The 15360-nt window shown below is 35.6% G+C and overlaps 1 protein-coding gene across 6 annotated transcripts; it reads right to left on the bottom strand.

Moving 5' to 3' along the window:
* Window positions 1-251: 251 nt before the first annotated feature.
* Window positions 252-15346, bottom strand: LOC114373599 (ENHANCER OF AG-4 protein 2-like). 6 transcript variants are annotated; one of them, XR_003658433.1, is made up of 14 exons: window positions 14906-15346; window positions 14106-14182; window positions 10375-12312; window positions 9791-10289; window positions 9073-9181; window positions 8816-8928; window positions 8182-8369; window positions 6202-6862; window positions 5625-6117; window positions 5252-5344; window positions 4856-4953; window positions 3875-4074; window positions 2121-2225; window positions 252-653 (listed from the first exon to the last, which is right to left on the bottom strand). XR_003658433.1 is itself a non-coding variant. In XM_028331095.1 (12 exons), exons 1-11 carry the CDS (start codon window positions 15014-15016, stop codon window positions 4886-4888), a joined length of 4350 nt encoding a protein of 1449 aa, XP_028186896.1. In that variant the 5' UTR covers window positions 15017-15346; the 3' UTR covers window positions 3762-4074; window positions 4856-4885. The 6 variants fall into 6 exon arrangements, 1 of the variants encoding a protein (XP_028186896.1); XR_003658434.1 differs by having other exon boundaries at window positions 252-586; XR_003658435.1 differs by having other exon boundaries at window positions 252-577.
* Between the last annotated feature and the right edge of the window lie 14 nt (window positions 15347-15360).

The following is a 15360-nucleotide window of genomic DNA, read 5'->3' as shown; positions in this document are numbered from 1 at the left end:
TTCTTTTTCATTTGTGTTTCTAACTTCTTCCTTTTACAACAGCAATATAATCCCAAAAGATGGTGATAAAGGCTATGTTTGGTAAAATTACTTAACCGGAAGCTAAAAAATTAACTTATTAACTTATAAATATTTTATAAAAACAGTTGAAACAGTTAAAAAGTATAAAATAACAGAAAAATAATAAAATGATTTACTTAAAAAAATAACAAAAAATGAATAAATATATAAAAAATAAAAGTGAAAAAATATAAAAAAAATTAAATCCTTGCAGCACCCTTGTGTGCAAACTAATTAGAAATTAATTTAAGCGTAAATGATTTTTACCGTACATTTTTTGGCGGAAGGTCCACCTCTCCTAGTTAAGGAGTCCTAGCTCCCAAATACACGTTTTGTTCCACAAATTTGGTTTGCTTCATCTTTGAAGATTTTGCAGCTACAAATAAAACCTACCTAAATATTACACCCTCTCAACAATGTTAAGAGTCTAAACATGATAGCTGTTATTCCATAATTCATTCATTGGTCCTCTTTCCCGTGGCAAGAATTTCAGACCATCCCATTGGACATGCATTTTCTGTAAAGACTTTCAAAATAATGACTACGGGTGAGCCTTAATCGAAAACTTACATGCGAATTTCGAATCTACATCCCTAAAATAAGAAATGAAATAAGTATTAAACCATCTACTGTTTTAATGATATAAATTACACCGATAACTCGCAATATTGCTGTACGGATTTAATATTATTATAAATGTGATAATCAGAATCGATTCCAACCAAGTAAAATAAATGAACTGGCTAACGAAGCTAATGGATGATATTGAGGAATAGAAGAACAATTAAAGAGTGACTTGTAGTCTCATGGACATCAAAATATTACCCTACTTTTACATCCATGACAGCAAAACGAGAAATACAACCATAAAGAATATGGTTTAGAGTAACAATCCGATATTAAGATTTGTCATGGCAACAACCCGAGCAGCCTAAAACATGTAAAAACAAATACACTTGCGAACATCCAAAAACAAAATGCCGAGTTTCAAAATAGTGTTCAATTTAGACAACAGCAATGCTAGCTTATACAATGCAGAATTGCTTCACAAGAGTTTCTTTCAGTTCATTTAAAACCATGAAAGAAACACAAATCCAGTCCAATGTCAGTATGTCATGCATCAAGTATAGCATCTTTGAGTGTCAGAATTTAAGTATGTTTTAGTAAATTCTGCCGATTGGTTACAATCTCATAGGATAGCAATTTAAACGATACAACTAGTCGCAGCTTAACAATCAGAGAGAACAAATCAGAGGCAGTTTTAGTGTGAGCCACAGAATCAATCAATTGAGCTCAGTAGTGAATGGACAATTGAAGTCAATGTCGTGAACTAGAAAAAATTGATCGATGAGATGCTTCAAATTTAAGACATCTTGAAAAGCAAAAGCCTCAGAAATAAGCTTCCCACAACACAGGTTTCAGGAATTTAGTGACTATCTTTATCATCTAAGATTGTCATCTGTGTTATCTGTCTCAGACTACTTATCCCTAGGTTTCACTCAATCAGAATCAAATCATTTCATAAACAATTGTTACTTTCCAATCCTCAAGCATTCCTGAGTGAAGTTGAAGAACTCTATTCTCAAAACATATTGAGCCACCCCTCCAACCTTGAGTTGGAAAGGCAGACACTTCAACATCACAATGAGCAAGGATGTAAAACACACGACAAGATACCTATGACGACAGATTATGCCTTAGCTTTCATGGCAAGTCGTTGTAAATATAATCATCCATAAATATATAATCATATGGCAAAATAGGTAGACTGAAACTGAAGCCATATATTAGAGAAGATTTAAGCACCTAATGACAAAACTTTACCATTTCAACTTTCTTTTGTAAGAATTCAGAAAAAACTATGAATTCAAATTGCATGGAGAGATGCATGCATTACACCAGAAAGGAACAAAACCTAGACATTGTAATGTACAATAAATGATAAACTAGTCATAAAGAATTAATATCCATTAGAACTGTGTTTAGAACTATAGATGCCCAATAATTGAAGAAAACATAACTAAAGAATTATCTGTTCTGAAATTCCGCTACAATATTACCTCAATAAATCAGCAGTCTTTGTATGTTGGACTGTAATCTTGTGTTCAGTTATCACATTCAAAACATGAGAAAATGATCATCATCTTCTTTGGCTTTGCCAAAACCTGAAATCGCCAAGATATTCAGAATTCCTCTTAAACAATATTGAAAGGTTATCACTTAACAAACAGCAAATCACCATACGCACTTGGGCCCATAAAGTGGATTAAATAAAAACTACACAAGCCATCAACATTGAAATAAGGTATACTGAAAAGCACGGTATGAAGAAAAACAGTGCAGCTTAATTTTACGTCAAGAACAGGTGGGGGGTAATTCATTACCAAACTTCAAATTCTTACACACTAATCCATTGTGCCCCAAAATTGCAATCAAAAGGGGAGAAAACAAGGGTTAGAAGCTACTTGTGTTTTTATTTTCTCAAACACAATTTAAAAAAAAATAATTCTTCAATTGGAAATGCAATGAACATCACTTATTTTTTGTCATTTAATCATAGAAGCAGCATTTAAAAAGTACATGATATTCAAAAGCCTGCTAATCCATCTACTCATTATACAATCAGGCAAAAGGATTGAAACTCAAAAGCAACACTGCTCACAATTGAGAACTCTGCAGAATTGTTTCAGATGATGCACTTTTTTTATTCAGTATATCATTCATATCCATTCTAATTCATGTACAGTTTTAGCTGCATGAATTTTTTATGAACGTTTATTATCAAGTAAGCCTAGCTTAGGCCACTTAAAATCCCGGAATGGGTACGTTTCAGCAACCATGCAACTGAATTTCACAATTATGTTTCTCCCAAATCCAAAATTCCAATAAAACATCATGTCCAAAACTAATGTCCCTTACCAGCATTTTTGTAATACATGCTTTCTTTTTAAGAAAACGGGGAAAAAATGTCAAGGAGGAAGGAAAAAAGATCAAGAACATAAGATATCCTGAAACACAAATACTAAAAAATCATTGAACAAAGAGTCACAACTTCAAAAAATGTGCAACCCCATATATACCAGAGAGAAACTCAACATTGAATTGAAAACTAGACACCATAAAAAAAGCTTTATTCCATAAGGTAAAGGGTAAAAACACTCCTAAAAGTTTTGCACAACAATGCAAAAGAAAATTAGACCATTCCCAAACTACCCCTTGCACACAAAAACTCATCAGGGGAAATACCTCAACTGTAATTCTATGAAACTGCAACATGTCAGTGCTATTAACTACATGTATAACTTAATAGACAAAAGATTTGACCCAATGAGGTGCTGTTCTAAATTTTTGAATGGTCTACTCAAGAAATTTAACAATCCTCGCCCCCAAAAACAACTATTAATAGATTTAAAAAATAAATGAAGGGAATTTTAAAAAACTCATAAAAAGACCATTTCACACCAAACTTTGTCAGGTAACATTAAGTAAAACAACTTTAACATCACACCATAAATTACCTTTTTTCCCATTTTTTGATAAGCATGGCTAAAATAATTAATAAGCATAGAGCTCCAGAACTGACTACCACATATATAGAAAGGTAATAACTTATAGGTATTTGAGTCATGAAATATGCTATTATTTATTAAGAAAATGCAATAAACTATGGGAAAATAAAATGTAAAAACAAAAAAAAAGCCTAAAAGAAAGAAAATTAACATTCATTTATTTTAGTTAAAATTGAGTCCTTGAAACAGATTTCTATATAGATATTATGTAATAATTACAAGGGATGGGAAACAGATAAACTAACCAAGTCAAAAACATGGGCCTAAACTTGGAAGCAAATGTTCCTGGGATACATTGTCAGGAAAAATTACAATATACACATTCCTGTCAAAAGCCTCCACAAGTTTTCAAAATTTTCTTCATGGGTAAGTCGTATGTACTACACGAGCGAATCTAACTTTGGGGCACAATTTAACCTTGCATGTTGATCCACCAGCAACACCACTGAAAGATAGCAAGCAGTAAAAACAAATCAATATTAAGAAAGAAAGGAACATCAAATACATTTCTTTCTTATCAAAAAATGAGCTCGATCACCAATGTTCTTATCCACCAATTTTGCAGATGAAGGGGAAACTTTCCGTTATGAATTCAAAATTATTTAACACATCTGACTATGGAAGAAGTCCATGATTTACTTTTCAGAAGAAGAAAAAATATTCACAGGGCTTTATCCCTGATATTTCAATCATGCCATGTTGTCAAGTACTATATCTAGCAGTCATTTGCTCTTTTTGTTAAAGTTTACTAGAAAGAGAGAAAAATAAAAGAAATAACAAGAAGAATAAGCTAAATAAAAAGTTTTCATTCTCCTCCGGTCATAGATACAAAAATATCAAAGCTGTTCAAATACACAAACACTTGGAAGAATTTTGCAACGATGATAAACCCAAAATATCTATTCAGCAGTTGGCCAATTTTTTAATGCACAGCCAAAACTTCCTACCACTACAAATTCAGGTGAGGCTTCAGAGGCACAGAACTTCATTCAACAATAAATAATTCTACTTCTCCCAAGTACAAATTAAAGAAAACATTGCATTTTTTATTTTCCCAACATAAATTGTCTGTGTTTACATTTTTATTTAACAATTTCTTTATTTAGTATTGGGGTGTCTGCACTCTTGTGAATGACACAAAAACCAAAAATCATTGAACACCTATTGTAACTTTTGGTTCAGCCATTATTGCAGGAAGCAATCCTCCCAAACACAAAGAAGTTTACCTACTACTAATAAGAAGACTCCAATCAACTTCAAGTGGGTCTCCAACTATTAACAGCAGGAATGTCTGGCCTACAGGGCATCATCTGAGGTACATGTCCTGAAAGGGGCAAAAATGAATTTTAAATTTAGTTTCTTAACAAGTAGATGTGCAAACAGGGTAAAGCACACACACGCATGCGCGCACACACACACATGTATCAAGGGAATAAGAGCATTGAAGAAAAGAATTTCAACAATAGAATTAAAATAGATGGTTCAGATTAGATTGAAAAAAATAATCTTAATCATCCATGCATGATTGTATGACAAAGATTGATGTTTCTCAACTCTCACTAAATTATGCCCCTTACATACAGACACATGTATATCGCAGTGGAAAGACTAGCAAAAATCACCTGATATTGGAGCAACAGGTAGATTGCCTGAAATTGGTCGCTGAAAACCTACAGTGCTTACTGGCGGCCTTTCAAGTGATGGCCGAAAATGACCTTCATCGCCATAATCAAAACAATGTTTAGATACAATATTTAGTTTGTTCTAACAAACAAAATAAAACACAAAATAGTTAAACTACAAAGCTTTCACCTGTATCAACAATGAAAAAATTACAAAATGTATAATTGAAAAGAAAATAGAAGGATTAGAACCTCTATAAGAAGCTGTGAACTAACCTCAGGAATGATATAAACATAAGAAAAAGCCTAAAGGAAGCCATATTTTAATTTAATAAAATAAACATTTGGAATGGAGACAAATAGATTCACATACCTTCTTGCCCATAGGGTGGACCAGGACATGAAGGACTTCTCCCTCTCCATACACCATGTTGACTGTTTGTTTTAAATTCACTCGATGACATTCTCCATTGCTCATCAGCAACAAATTGTCTCCGGCCATCTGGAAGGGATGGTAAAGGGAAGGGAGGATGGAATGAATGTGGAAGATGCTGCTGAACTGTAGGATTTGAATATGAGTATGGATTTGGTGGATTTTGGGGTGGGGCAGCATGTGCATGCCTCTGAGCAAATGGGGGATTACCCTGCTGAAATTGATGGTTAGGTTGAGGAACTTGAGCATTTAGGTACATATCATTCTGTCCGTATTCTAATTGCCTTGAAGGGTTAAAACCAGAAGGTTCCTGGGAGCTGCAGCCAGCTGTTGGAGCATAAGCAGAGGGCTGTGGAAATACTTCATTCTTGACAACTGCATTATTGTGACCTCCAGGAAAAGAATTCCCAGTCATTGGAACTATTTGGTTACCCTGCACAGATGACTGCATTTGTCAAAATCAGCAATTCAAACAAATCCTGACAAACAAGTGATATCAAAAGAAAAACAGTCTTACATTAGTAGTGCCACTAAAGTCATGAGGTACACTCTGCTGATAACCCAACTGTGGGGAAGACTGATGTGATGACTGAGATGGCATTAATGACTGGGAGAGAAGTGGCCGAGCTGGTCCTGACGATTGAGGAACCAATGACACTGGAGGGGCTGAGGGTGGTAAAGGAGGAGGTGGGGGTTGCAACATTGGGCGTGGGGGAGGTGGGGGAGGAGATGGAGATAATGGAGGAGGAGGTGGCGGAGGTGACGAAGGCAAAGGTGGGGGTGGAGGAGGTGAATCGAGTGGCATAGGAGGAGAACCCTCTGGAGTAACTGACGTCTCTTCTGAAATGTTTGAAGTTGGATCTAAATTCCTATCTGAGTCCTGATGTTGCAAATCAATTTCATCAGAACTGTTAAAAAATATGGGCCTTTCATCCTTTGGATAACCTGAAACATCTTCCATTTCCAGCTCGCCATCCACATCCTTTAAGATACAATGGCGCTTGTCATTTGGGGTAACAGTAGAAGTTTCTGATTCTCCAAGGGTATGTGGGGGATCTGCTGGCGACGCATCACATGTCTCCTTACACAAATTGATTGGTATAGCATCTTCATATTCATCTTCATCTTCTTCAAATGCATGTGAAGATAAAAACCCAGGCAGCTGAAACGTAGCATTACTGGAACACAATATCCAGGAATATAACATGAATCAGAAATAGAAATTACTTTTTAAAGCAAATAGAATGGCAAGAAAACAGAAAACAAATAAACAGTAAAGCTTTATCTAGTTAATCGAATCTAGCAAACTAAAATTCACAAATGAAAGCCATCACCAATTTTATTTTTTTAAAAAAAAAGACTTAATTGCATTTTTTACCCCGACTTTTTAATTTTTGGTGAAGTTTACTCCTAACAAATGAATTTGGCACATTTTAACCCCAACTTTTTAAGAAACTTGCAAATTTTACCTTCCATCATTTATCCATTAATAAGCTTAAAAATTGGGGGTAAAATTTGCCAAAAAAGTAAAAGGTTAGGGGTCAAATTCACCAAAAAAAAAAGTTGGGGGTAAAAAGTGCAATTAAGCCAAAAAAAAACAAAAAACTAGATTTAGTTAGTATTTCTATATTATATGATTCCAATCCCAGATCCAGCTTACAAGATTCATCTCACATTGAATAATAGCAAGGCCAATATGAAAAATTTTATGTATTGTGGCATCATGAACATCAGAACATGTGTGAATTCTATAGATTATTTTCTCCTATTCATATCTTAGTATTTTGCTAACAATTTTAACATGGATATTGTTCATGTGTAACATGAGCGTATAATAGGTCAACATAAATCAATAGGTTGAGTGTTTACCAGAACCTTGTTAACTCTAGAATATGCAAAAACTTTCACCACTACATAATTTAAGTTTTCAAAGATACATAGCTTTTCCATGGCATGGATTTAGAACCTTGCATGCTTGCTTAGTTCTTATATGATCAGTGTTTAAAGGCAAACTAGTTATAAAGATAATATCATACTATACAACAATTTTACTTAATCAATAGTTTTGAAGTATCTTTCACATTATTTTATTTAAATTTCAAACAAGATTCACCCAAAAAAATTATACAACACACAAAAGCAAGTATAAAACCAATTTTTAACTAAATATGATTTGAAATAAGTTTAACTTTATCTAAACTTAAATATTAACTTGGAAATTTCTTAACCAGGATTTAAATTCGCTAAACTCTCCTCAAACAATATAATTGCATTAACATTACTTAAACCAAAACAATTGATGCATTTCTTTTTTGCATTTTGTGTATTTTTCAATTTTCTAACTTTCATTACATACTATCTTGTTTATGACTGCACCCTTCCGTCAAGCACATTCCGGATTCAGTAATTATAAAAGGATAAATATACTATCTGTACAAATATGACCAACAAAAATTTAATACAGGTAGCAGTCAAAAAAATTGACAGAATATCACACCTTCCATACTCATCAACAAGCATGCCTTCCATTTCTCTAATTGGGTCATCCACAGATCGCTCTGCTCGAGATGGACGTCTGAGAGAAAAGCTAACTGTCATATCATCATTTGAAACTCCAATATCATCCATGTAACGGCGAAGAACTGATTCAGGAAAAATTTTCCTCTCAAGCCACAGCCTCAAAACCTGCAATCCACCCAAAATAGAAAACCAAACAATGAAACAAATCTGATATCCACCTAACATATATTTCCTTACGAAAAGTAAAGCATCATCATCCAGTTACTTAAACAAACCCCATTTCACTAAACAAAGATTGTGGATTTTCAGAAAGCTTTTGATTAAGAGTATCTTAGATAAAGTGCCTGATGGATCAGAATTACTAGTCACAATCATGTTAGACAGCAAGGTCGAATTCTTATTGCCTCTTGTTTCCAGTGAATAGTCAACCAAGATATCTTGTTGAGTCATGAATGAAAGGAGATCCACTATCTCCATGGGTTGTTTAACTAATTGGATGCTGTCTTATCCTCCCCCTAGTTCTACTCTGCTGCTTTCCTCTCAATGCAATTTCTTTTGTTGTAATATTAAATATTAACTCGGAGAGAGACAGAGAGAGAGAGAGGGCTGACCTTGAGACACTGACGACGATTTTCACGGGCACTAGCTCCAGGGGGAGCAGCAGCACCAAGAAGACGTGGCAACGCTGCCTGAACAGTAGGGATGTAGGAGGCTCCAGCAATGCCTAAAAATGTCCTCTACACTTTATCAATGCCACTAAGAGAACACTACCTAAAGTAATAACAAATTTTTCCAGGGAAGAGAGGGGAAAGCAAAAACAGCGATAATAAATGATAATAGTAAAGGATTCTCTAATATCTTCACCCACCTTTTTGATTATGTGAGCACTGGGTGATGGAATCAACAAGAAAAAACAAATCTACTTTGCGATGAAAACTAGTTTCAGTTTCCAACTTTCGGATGAGAAGTTCAACAACCTAAACAAAAAGGACTAGGGAATAAGTCTACTATAGGTATATTAACCATCAAAATAACAGAACAGCCAAAATCAGTAGCAAAAGTATAACATTTAGAAATTTTATTATTCACATTCCAATAAATGGTCACTAACAAATATAAATTAAACAAAAAAGATTCATCCCTTATCTTCCATGGATCCTTGATGTTCAAACTACCAAGATTTTCTATATGACAAGTTATTTATCACAATCATATATGCAAGAAATTAACACACAAAGCATTAAAGTAAACTGATAGTAGAAGTAATTAAACTAAAATTTTGAACATATTAATAATATACAAAATAATGTTCCAAGACCTTTATTATCAATAAACTTGAGGCTTAGCTTCATGAACTTATCCACATATCGAGCTTTCTCATCAAATTAAACTGACAATGCTCATTTAAGGGATCCCAACCTTCACACTTCCAACTAAATATTAAGACACATTTTTGTATGCTATAATAGCCGTTAAATTCTTTTCTATAGCAATTCCATCCTCTCATACAGATAGGAAAATAATTAGGGGGAAAGTCATTGTCTGATTCATAACTTTAAAACTAGAAATAATATGATGGAGCAGACCTCGTTCGCAATGCCATACTTGGCACAGTCAATGGCAAGACGAGTTGCACGGCCAATACTTTCCTTGGTCCTTGACAATGTTTCAATCATTCCTTCAAAAGCTTCACGAGCAACAGCAGCCTCAGTACCACCACTCAGCGAGCCTCCTAGACCCCTTTGCACTGAACCAACTCTCCTCTCCTCAATGTCATCAGCATCAAGTTGATTATGAGAAGCAGAGTGAAGCTCTTTAGTTGGTGGAGAAGCCAATGTTGTGTGTTCATAAACTCCCTGTATATCTGCTGGCACAAAATTGCTCGAGACAGGCAGAAATGGCTGAACTGTGGAGGGGCTAGGAGTCCCCTCCTGAACATTGGGAAAGCCAGAAGGAAGACATTGTGAATGAGCTTGTTTCCTTTTTGCCAGGGCAGCCGCAATAAGATGCTTCATAGTTTTAGCAGATTCAGGAGTCCCAGAAACAGTATATATACTATTTTTCTCTTCTGTGCCCACCTCCAATCTGTAATACAATGAAGAAAATAAAAAGGGAGAAGGATCAGTAAATAAATCCAAAAGAAACAAGAAAAAACCAAAAGCATATGTACCTATCAACATGTAGAGCATCAGGATCCTTAGAACAAACTGTTGTAGCAGGAACTTCAACTGCCTGAGGCAATGTCTCCGAAGTAGTTTTAAAAATTTCTGCAGACATTGCAGGTTTCTTTTTATGAGTCACAACTTGATTCTGAGAAGAGCTAAGGTTATGTGAAGACTTTGAAGACCCGTGCTCTGCCCTCTTTTGAGTAGCATTACTGGAAACTTTAAGCGACACTTTGGATACTTTATTCCGCTCAGCATTTGACTTAGTTGCAGGTACCAACTGTGGTGATTTTAGTGGAGAGACAGAGCTTAATTTTGTCACATTGGAGGGAAACTGCTTCAAATCTAATTTTTCAGGACTGTAAGGGACATGCACAGGAATTACTTCGTCATCTTTCTCTTTTAGAGGCTGCTGAATTGACAAACGGTCATCATGTAATTGTGAAGACGGCTCTTTCAAATGGGTGTCCTCAAGTTCACTGGAATTTCTTTGAGCCAGCTGAACAACATCAGACTTCTCTGAGTGTACAATGTTTCTCTTCTTGACCTCTGAAACAGAAGACGATTTCATATTTTTTGCAGCTCCTCCATGAACAGGAGTTTTAGGTTTGTCGTCGTCGTCATCATCAAAAAGGCAAACAGCTCTACGTTTCCTCTCTACTTGTTTTATCACAACATTATTTGTATCACCTTTCGGTCTAAGAAAACTTCTTTCTTTCTTTTCATCAGAAGCAATGCCAGCAGAATCAGGCATAATTTTCTGAACCTGGCTATGATGTTTAGTCCCAGGTAGTAACTCATGGACAGAATCATCAGAACCTGCACCACCAATTTGACCCCTTGATGGCAAGCTTTTTTCTGTTTTCAAATTTGGTGTAGACTTCTTAGATTCTAATTTTTTAAATGGTCTGTCTTCAATAACAGTAGAGACAGGCGAAGCTCTTTTCAGAATTTTTGAAGTATACCCTAAAGTTGAATCATCTTTGGCATCCATAAGCTTCAACTTCTTGGTAGCATGTAAAGATTCATTTGCTCCTCCTACATTATGCTTTGCATGAAGTTGGGTCTTCTTCCTCATACTAGAACTTTTACCATCGGCATCCTCAGAATCAAACGAGATCTCCTGCAGCTCATTTTTTACCTCATGACTTGTTTTCACTTTCATCAAGTTGCTATCTTTTTCTCCAGTAGTACCATTATCGTTTGGCTTAAGAGTATCTGGAGAATCTGATTTGACAGAAAATGCATTTTTCCTTTTCTTCACAGCTTTCAATGTCTCTCCAGACCTAGAAAGATCACCACGGCCAGTACAATTTCCCTCCTTCATAAATTTTCCAGTAGATGATCCACCATTTCTATTACTACCACTTGCAGCTTCACTTTTCTTCCTTGAGCCATTATCAAGCTTTCTTGTCTTAGTTCCATTTGTTAAATCACTATGCCCATTAGCATCTTGCCTAAAATCATTAACATTACTAGCACCTTTAAAACTAGATTTGTTAGCATTTTTCTTTGTCTCTGAACCAATGGCTAATTTGTTTTTTATCACAGGTGATGAAACAGAAGAACTTTCATTTGGATGGTTAGATACAGAGAGCTTTTCATCTTGGCTGTCATTTTCTCCTATTCTCGGCACACAGTACTCCAAATTAGAGCAAACATTATCCATATCAATGTTATCTTTTTCTGCATTTGATACAGCATCAGCAGCATCCTTTAGGTTACCTACTACCCCATCATTAGAAGGAGCCTCTGAACCAATATGAGAATCATCGGTGTCATCTGCCAAACCACTAGCCTTCTGTTTCTGCATCTCATCAAATGCTGCACATATTTCCTTCACAGCTTGGGCAAAGTACTTTGTCTTGCCTTGAAGACGAGCAGACAACTTATTTTTAGCCTCACTGGTAAATGCCTGAATATCTGCTGGGGCAACAAAAGCTCTGCAAAGGACAAGAACATAACATAGGTACAGTTGTAAGAAAATAAAATGCAGGAGTTTCAACATTGTATTATAATGTAAAAGAAAAGAATAAATATGAAGGACAAAAAACACAAGTGTTAAAAAAAATTAATTTGAGGACTAAATGGAAAAAAGTACTAAAATTATAGTATACTGTAAAGTACAAAATCTTATTATCTTTTACTTCACAAACATAAAAAATAGCAAGGACGGCAGCTGAGCAAAGGACAAAATATCCTTACAGAATAACCAAAGTCAAGAAAAACAACCAACAGAAGATATAAAATAGCTTAAAAGAGTTGTTCAAACCCTTTGCAAGAAGGATACAATCTCAAAAGATTCCATCATCAACAAGTTTTCTATTAGGCTATTGTTGATCAAGAACTAATATTTGCAGACATAGATGTTTGAAGGTCTATACAACTACAAAAAAGATCAAAAACCATAGCTAAAAACACTAAAACCACTTTCTTTGTGGGAAGAATTGAAATTTCAAGCAGCATATTCCACTATAACATCCAACTAAATCCCCGAATTTGATTTTTTCATTACTTGAAAAGATTCAATTCAATATTCTGACCGTGTCATTCATTAGGTATATCATATATGACTTCTCTGTCCTCTTCTTTTTGCATACACTCAAGGACCATGGAAGGTAGTAGGGGAGCCTAGACAGGATGCAACCCCTCCATCCCTAAAAACTCAATACAAGGAAGAGAGACAATTAAATTCTGAACCATAAATACCACAGGTGCTTTATCTAATTTACACAACTTAAAACTAAAATTTTGTGGAATAAACTGTTTAATCCTTTCTCCAACAATCAAATCATCTCTACAACCCCAACTGCAGGGATCATGACAGAATGTCCTCACATTTAAAGAAAATTTTCACACACACACACACACAATAATATCTTCAGCCTCACTAAAACTTGCTCTCTTTCTCTTATGACCCACAATCTAGAAAACTTATATGTTACAGATGTATAATATTAAAATCATCCCTATGTCTCCAACTAGCAGCTTAAGCTTTTTGGATAGTTGGTCTTTGACACCACATTATAGCCTCTACTCCTAGACCAAGTAATTAGGAATAACATGACCCATCCTTGCCACTCCCATTTTTTCAATTGAATTTGAATTTTAGCACAAAATAAAAAATGGGCACACGCATTATCCATTCTTTAAGCCAAAGGGACCTAAGTTAGTCCTCCAAAGATAGCAAAGCCAATTATACACTAAGAGTAATTAATGGAAATAACTATTTATATCCACCAATTAGACACCTGGCATCATTGATCTAGAAATGAAACCACAATTATTCCTCGTGGTATAATCCGTACCATCACTGTTCTTCATACACTACAATGCACTACACACATCTAGTCTATACTTTTTAAGTTCAATGTAAACTTTTATCAGTTGATGTGTCAAGTATTAATTAAAAACCAAAGGCTCAAAATAGAAACTCACACCATAATTAGTGAGACAGCAAGTGACGGGGTATTATTTCCAAAATTCCACATATGCCACTTTTATCATTTTTTTTTTCACATTCAAAATTTCAAATTATACTACAAACTTGACAGCTTAAGGGTGTTCCTCTTTACTACACATAAAAGTTCCTTTATTTATGGCACCAGTTACTAAAGGCATTCCAATAGAAATCATCACCATTCATCAGATTACAATCATTACATGACAACCTGTCCGTTCACATACTTTTAAGCTGCAAAGTAATTACAAGAGAAATTAAGTGAGAGAGGATTACATTTCTTTTGTACCAAAGAATTGAACAAAATATTTCTTCGGATCAGGGACTTTGTCCCAATCTTCAGGCCTGCTTATCTGAATAGAAAGATGCAACAAAATCAGCATCCTCAGTACTAATAATAACTGAAAGTTCAACCAAGCACCATGAGTGGAAAACCTTATAACAATGCAGAAAGAGACATCATACAAATGCGACGACAGATCAAATTTACCAAGAATACCACTAACAACACTATGGTAAATAACCCATAAACTGAAAGCAAAGTAAATCATATCCCAAAATTTGAGTTTGGGCCTAACTCAACCTTAAAAGCTAACTTATGATGTGTATACACACACACATATATATACTATTTTAGTCATATCCCTTGTCAATGTGGGATCTCCAACACACTCCTCACGTCGAGTACTAAACATCTTGAGCATGAAATTTGCAAGGCTGGACATCTATAGGTGGTATAATAACAGGTATTTCTGTAGACCCAACAACAGCAATAACAACAACCAGACTCTAGTACCATCTTAGAATTTGAGTTTGGGTATAACTTAACCCTAAAAGTTAGGGTATTAATGAGGGTTGCCCCCTACTTATATTCACTATTCTAGTCATATGACAGCAAACAATGTAAAATCCCTCCCTCGTCTCAGCAATATCACAAACTAACAGGAAAAAAAGGACATGAAAGCCATGCTGAACCAACAGTGAAACAGAGAGATGAGATATGCATCGCAAAACAAAAACGCATAATCATAATAATATTGGAAGAGAAAAAGGTAGAAGAAGGAAGAGAGTGAGACCTTCGCAGGCCAAGCGGGGAAGCCCTTGACCTTAGCGAGTACAAGATCGCCCAAACTCAAGTGGCCATTGGCCTTAGCCTTGTTCGCTCCGCGTCGACGCCCGGGAGCCATGGCGGCTCGTGGACGCTACACAGAGTGACCGCAATTCAAAAACGACGTCGTGGGAGAAGGAGAGAGGGACGATCAGAAAACCCTAGAGAAATCCCGCGCGGGGATCTTGCGGCGGCGGAGGGGGGCGAAGCGCGGCGGAGGAGAGAATCTGAGAGTGGTGAGGGAATTGCGATGCGAGGAGAGGAGAGGCGGTCGCAGGCAGAGAGAGAAAGAGAGAATAGTATATTTTGTTTTTTGTGAAAATGGTTTCGGGTTCGGCTACGGCCAGAAGGAGTAGTATGGGACCTAATGGGAATTTTCTGATCTTTTTCGGTTTTGCCACAGCTTACAATGTTTTTCGTTTT

The sequence above is a fragment of the Glycine soja genome, chromosome 11 (assembly GCF_004193775.1).
Source record: "Glycine soja cultivar W05 chromosome 11, ASM419377v2, whole genome shotgun sequence".
Classification (NCBI taxonomy): Eukaryota; Viridiplantae; Streptophyta; class Magnoliopsida; order Fabales; family Fabaceae; genus Glycine; species Glycine soja.
This window is presented reverse-complemented; position numbering and strand designations above follow the sequence as displayed.

Bases quoted from the DNA above. Each gene is read 5' to 3' on its own strand.
- LOC114373599 (XM_028331095.1), bottom strand. From the start codon at position 15,016: ATGGCTCCCGGGCGTCGACGCGGAGCGAACAAGGCTAAGGCCAATGGC. The intron at 14,183-14,905 runs GTCTCACTCTCT...CTTTCTATTCAG, and splicing joins TCCCCGCTTGGCCTGCGAAG to ATAAGCAGGCCTGAAGATTG. The intron at 6,118-6,201 runs GTAAGACTGTTT...TCATCTGTGCAG, and splicing joins ACTTTAGTGGCACTACTAAT to GGTAACCAAATAGTTCCAAT.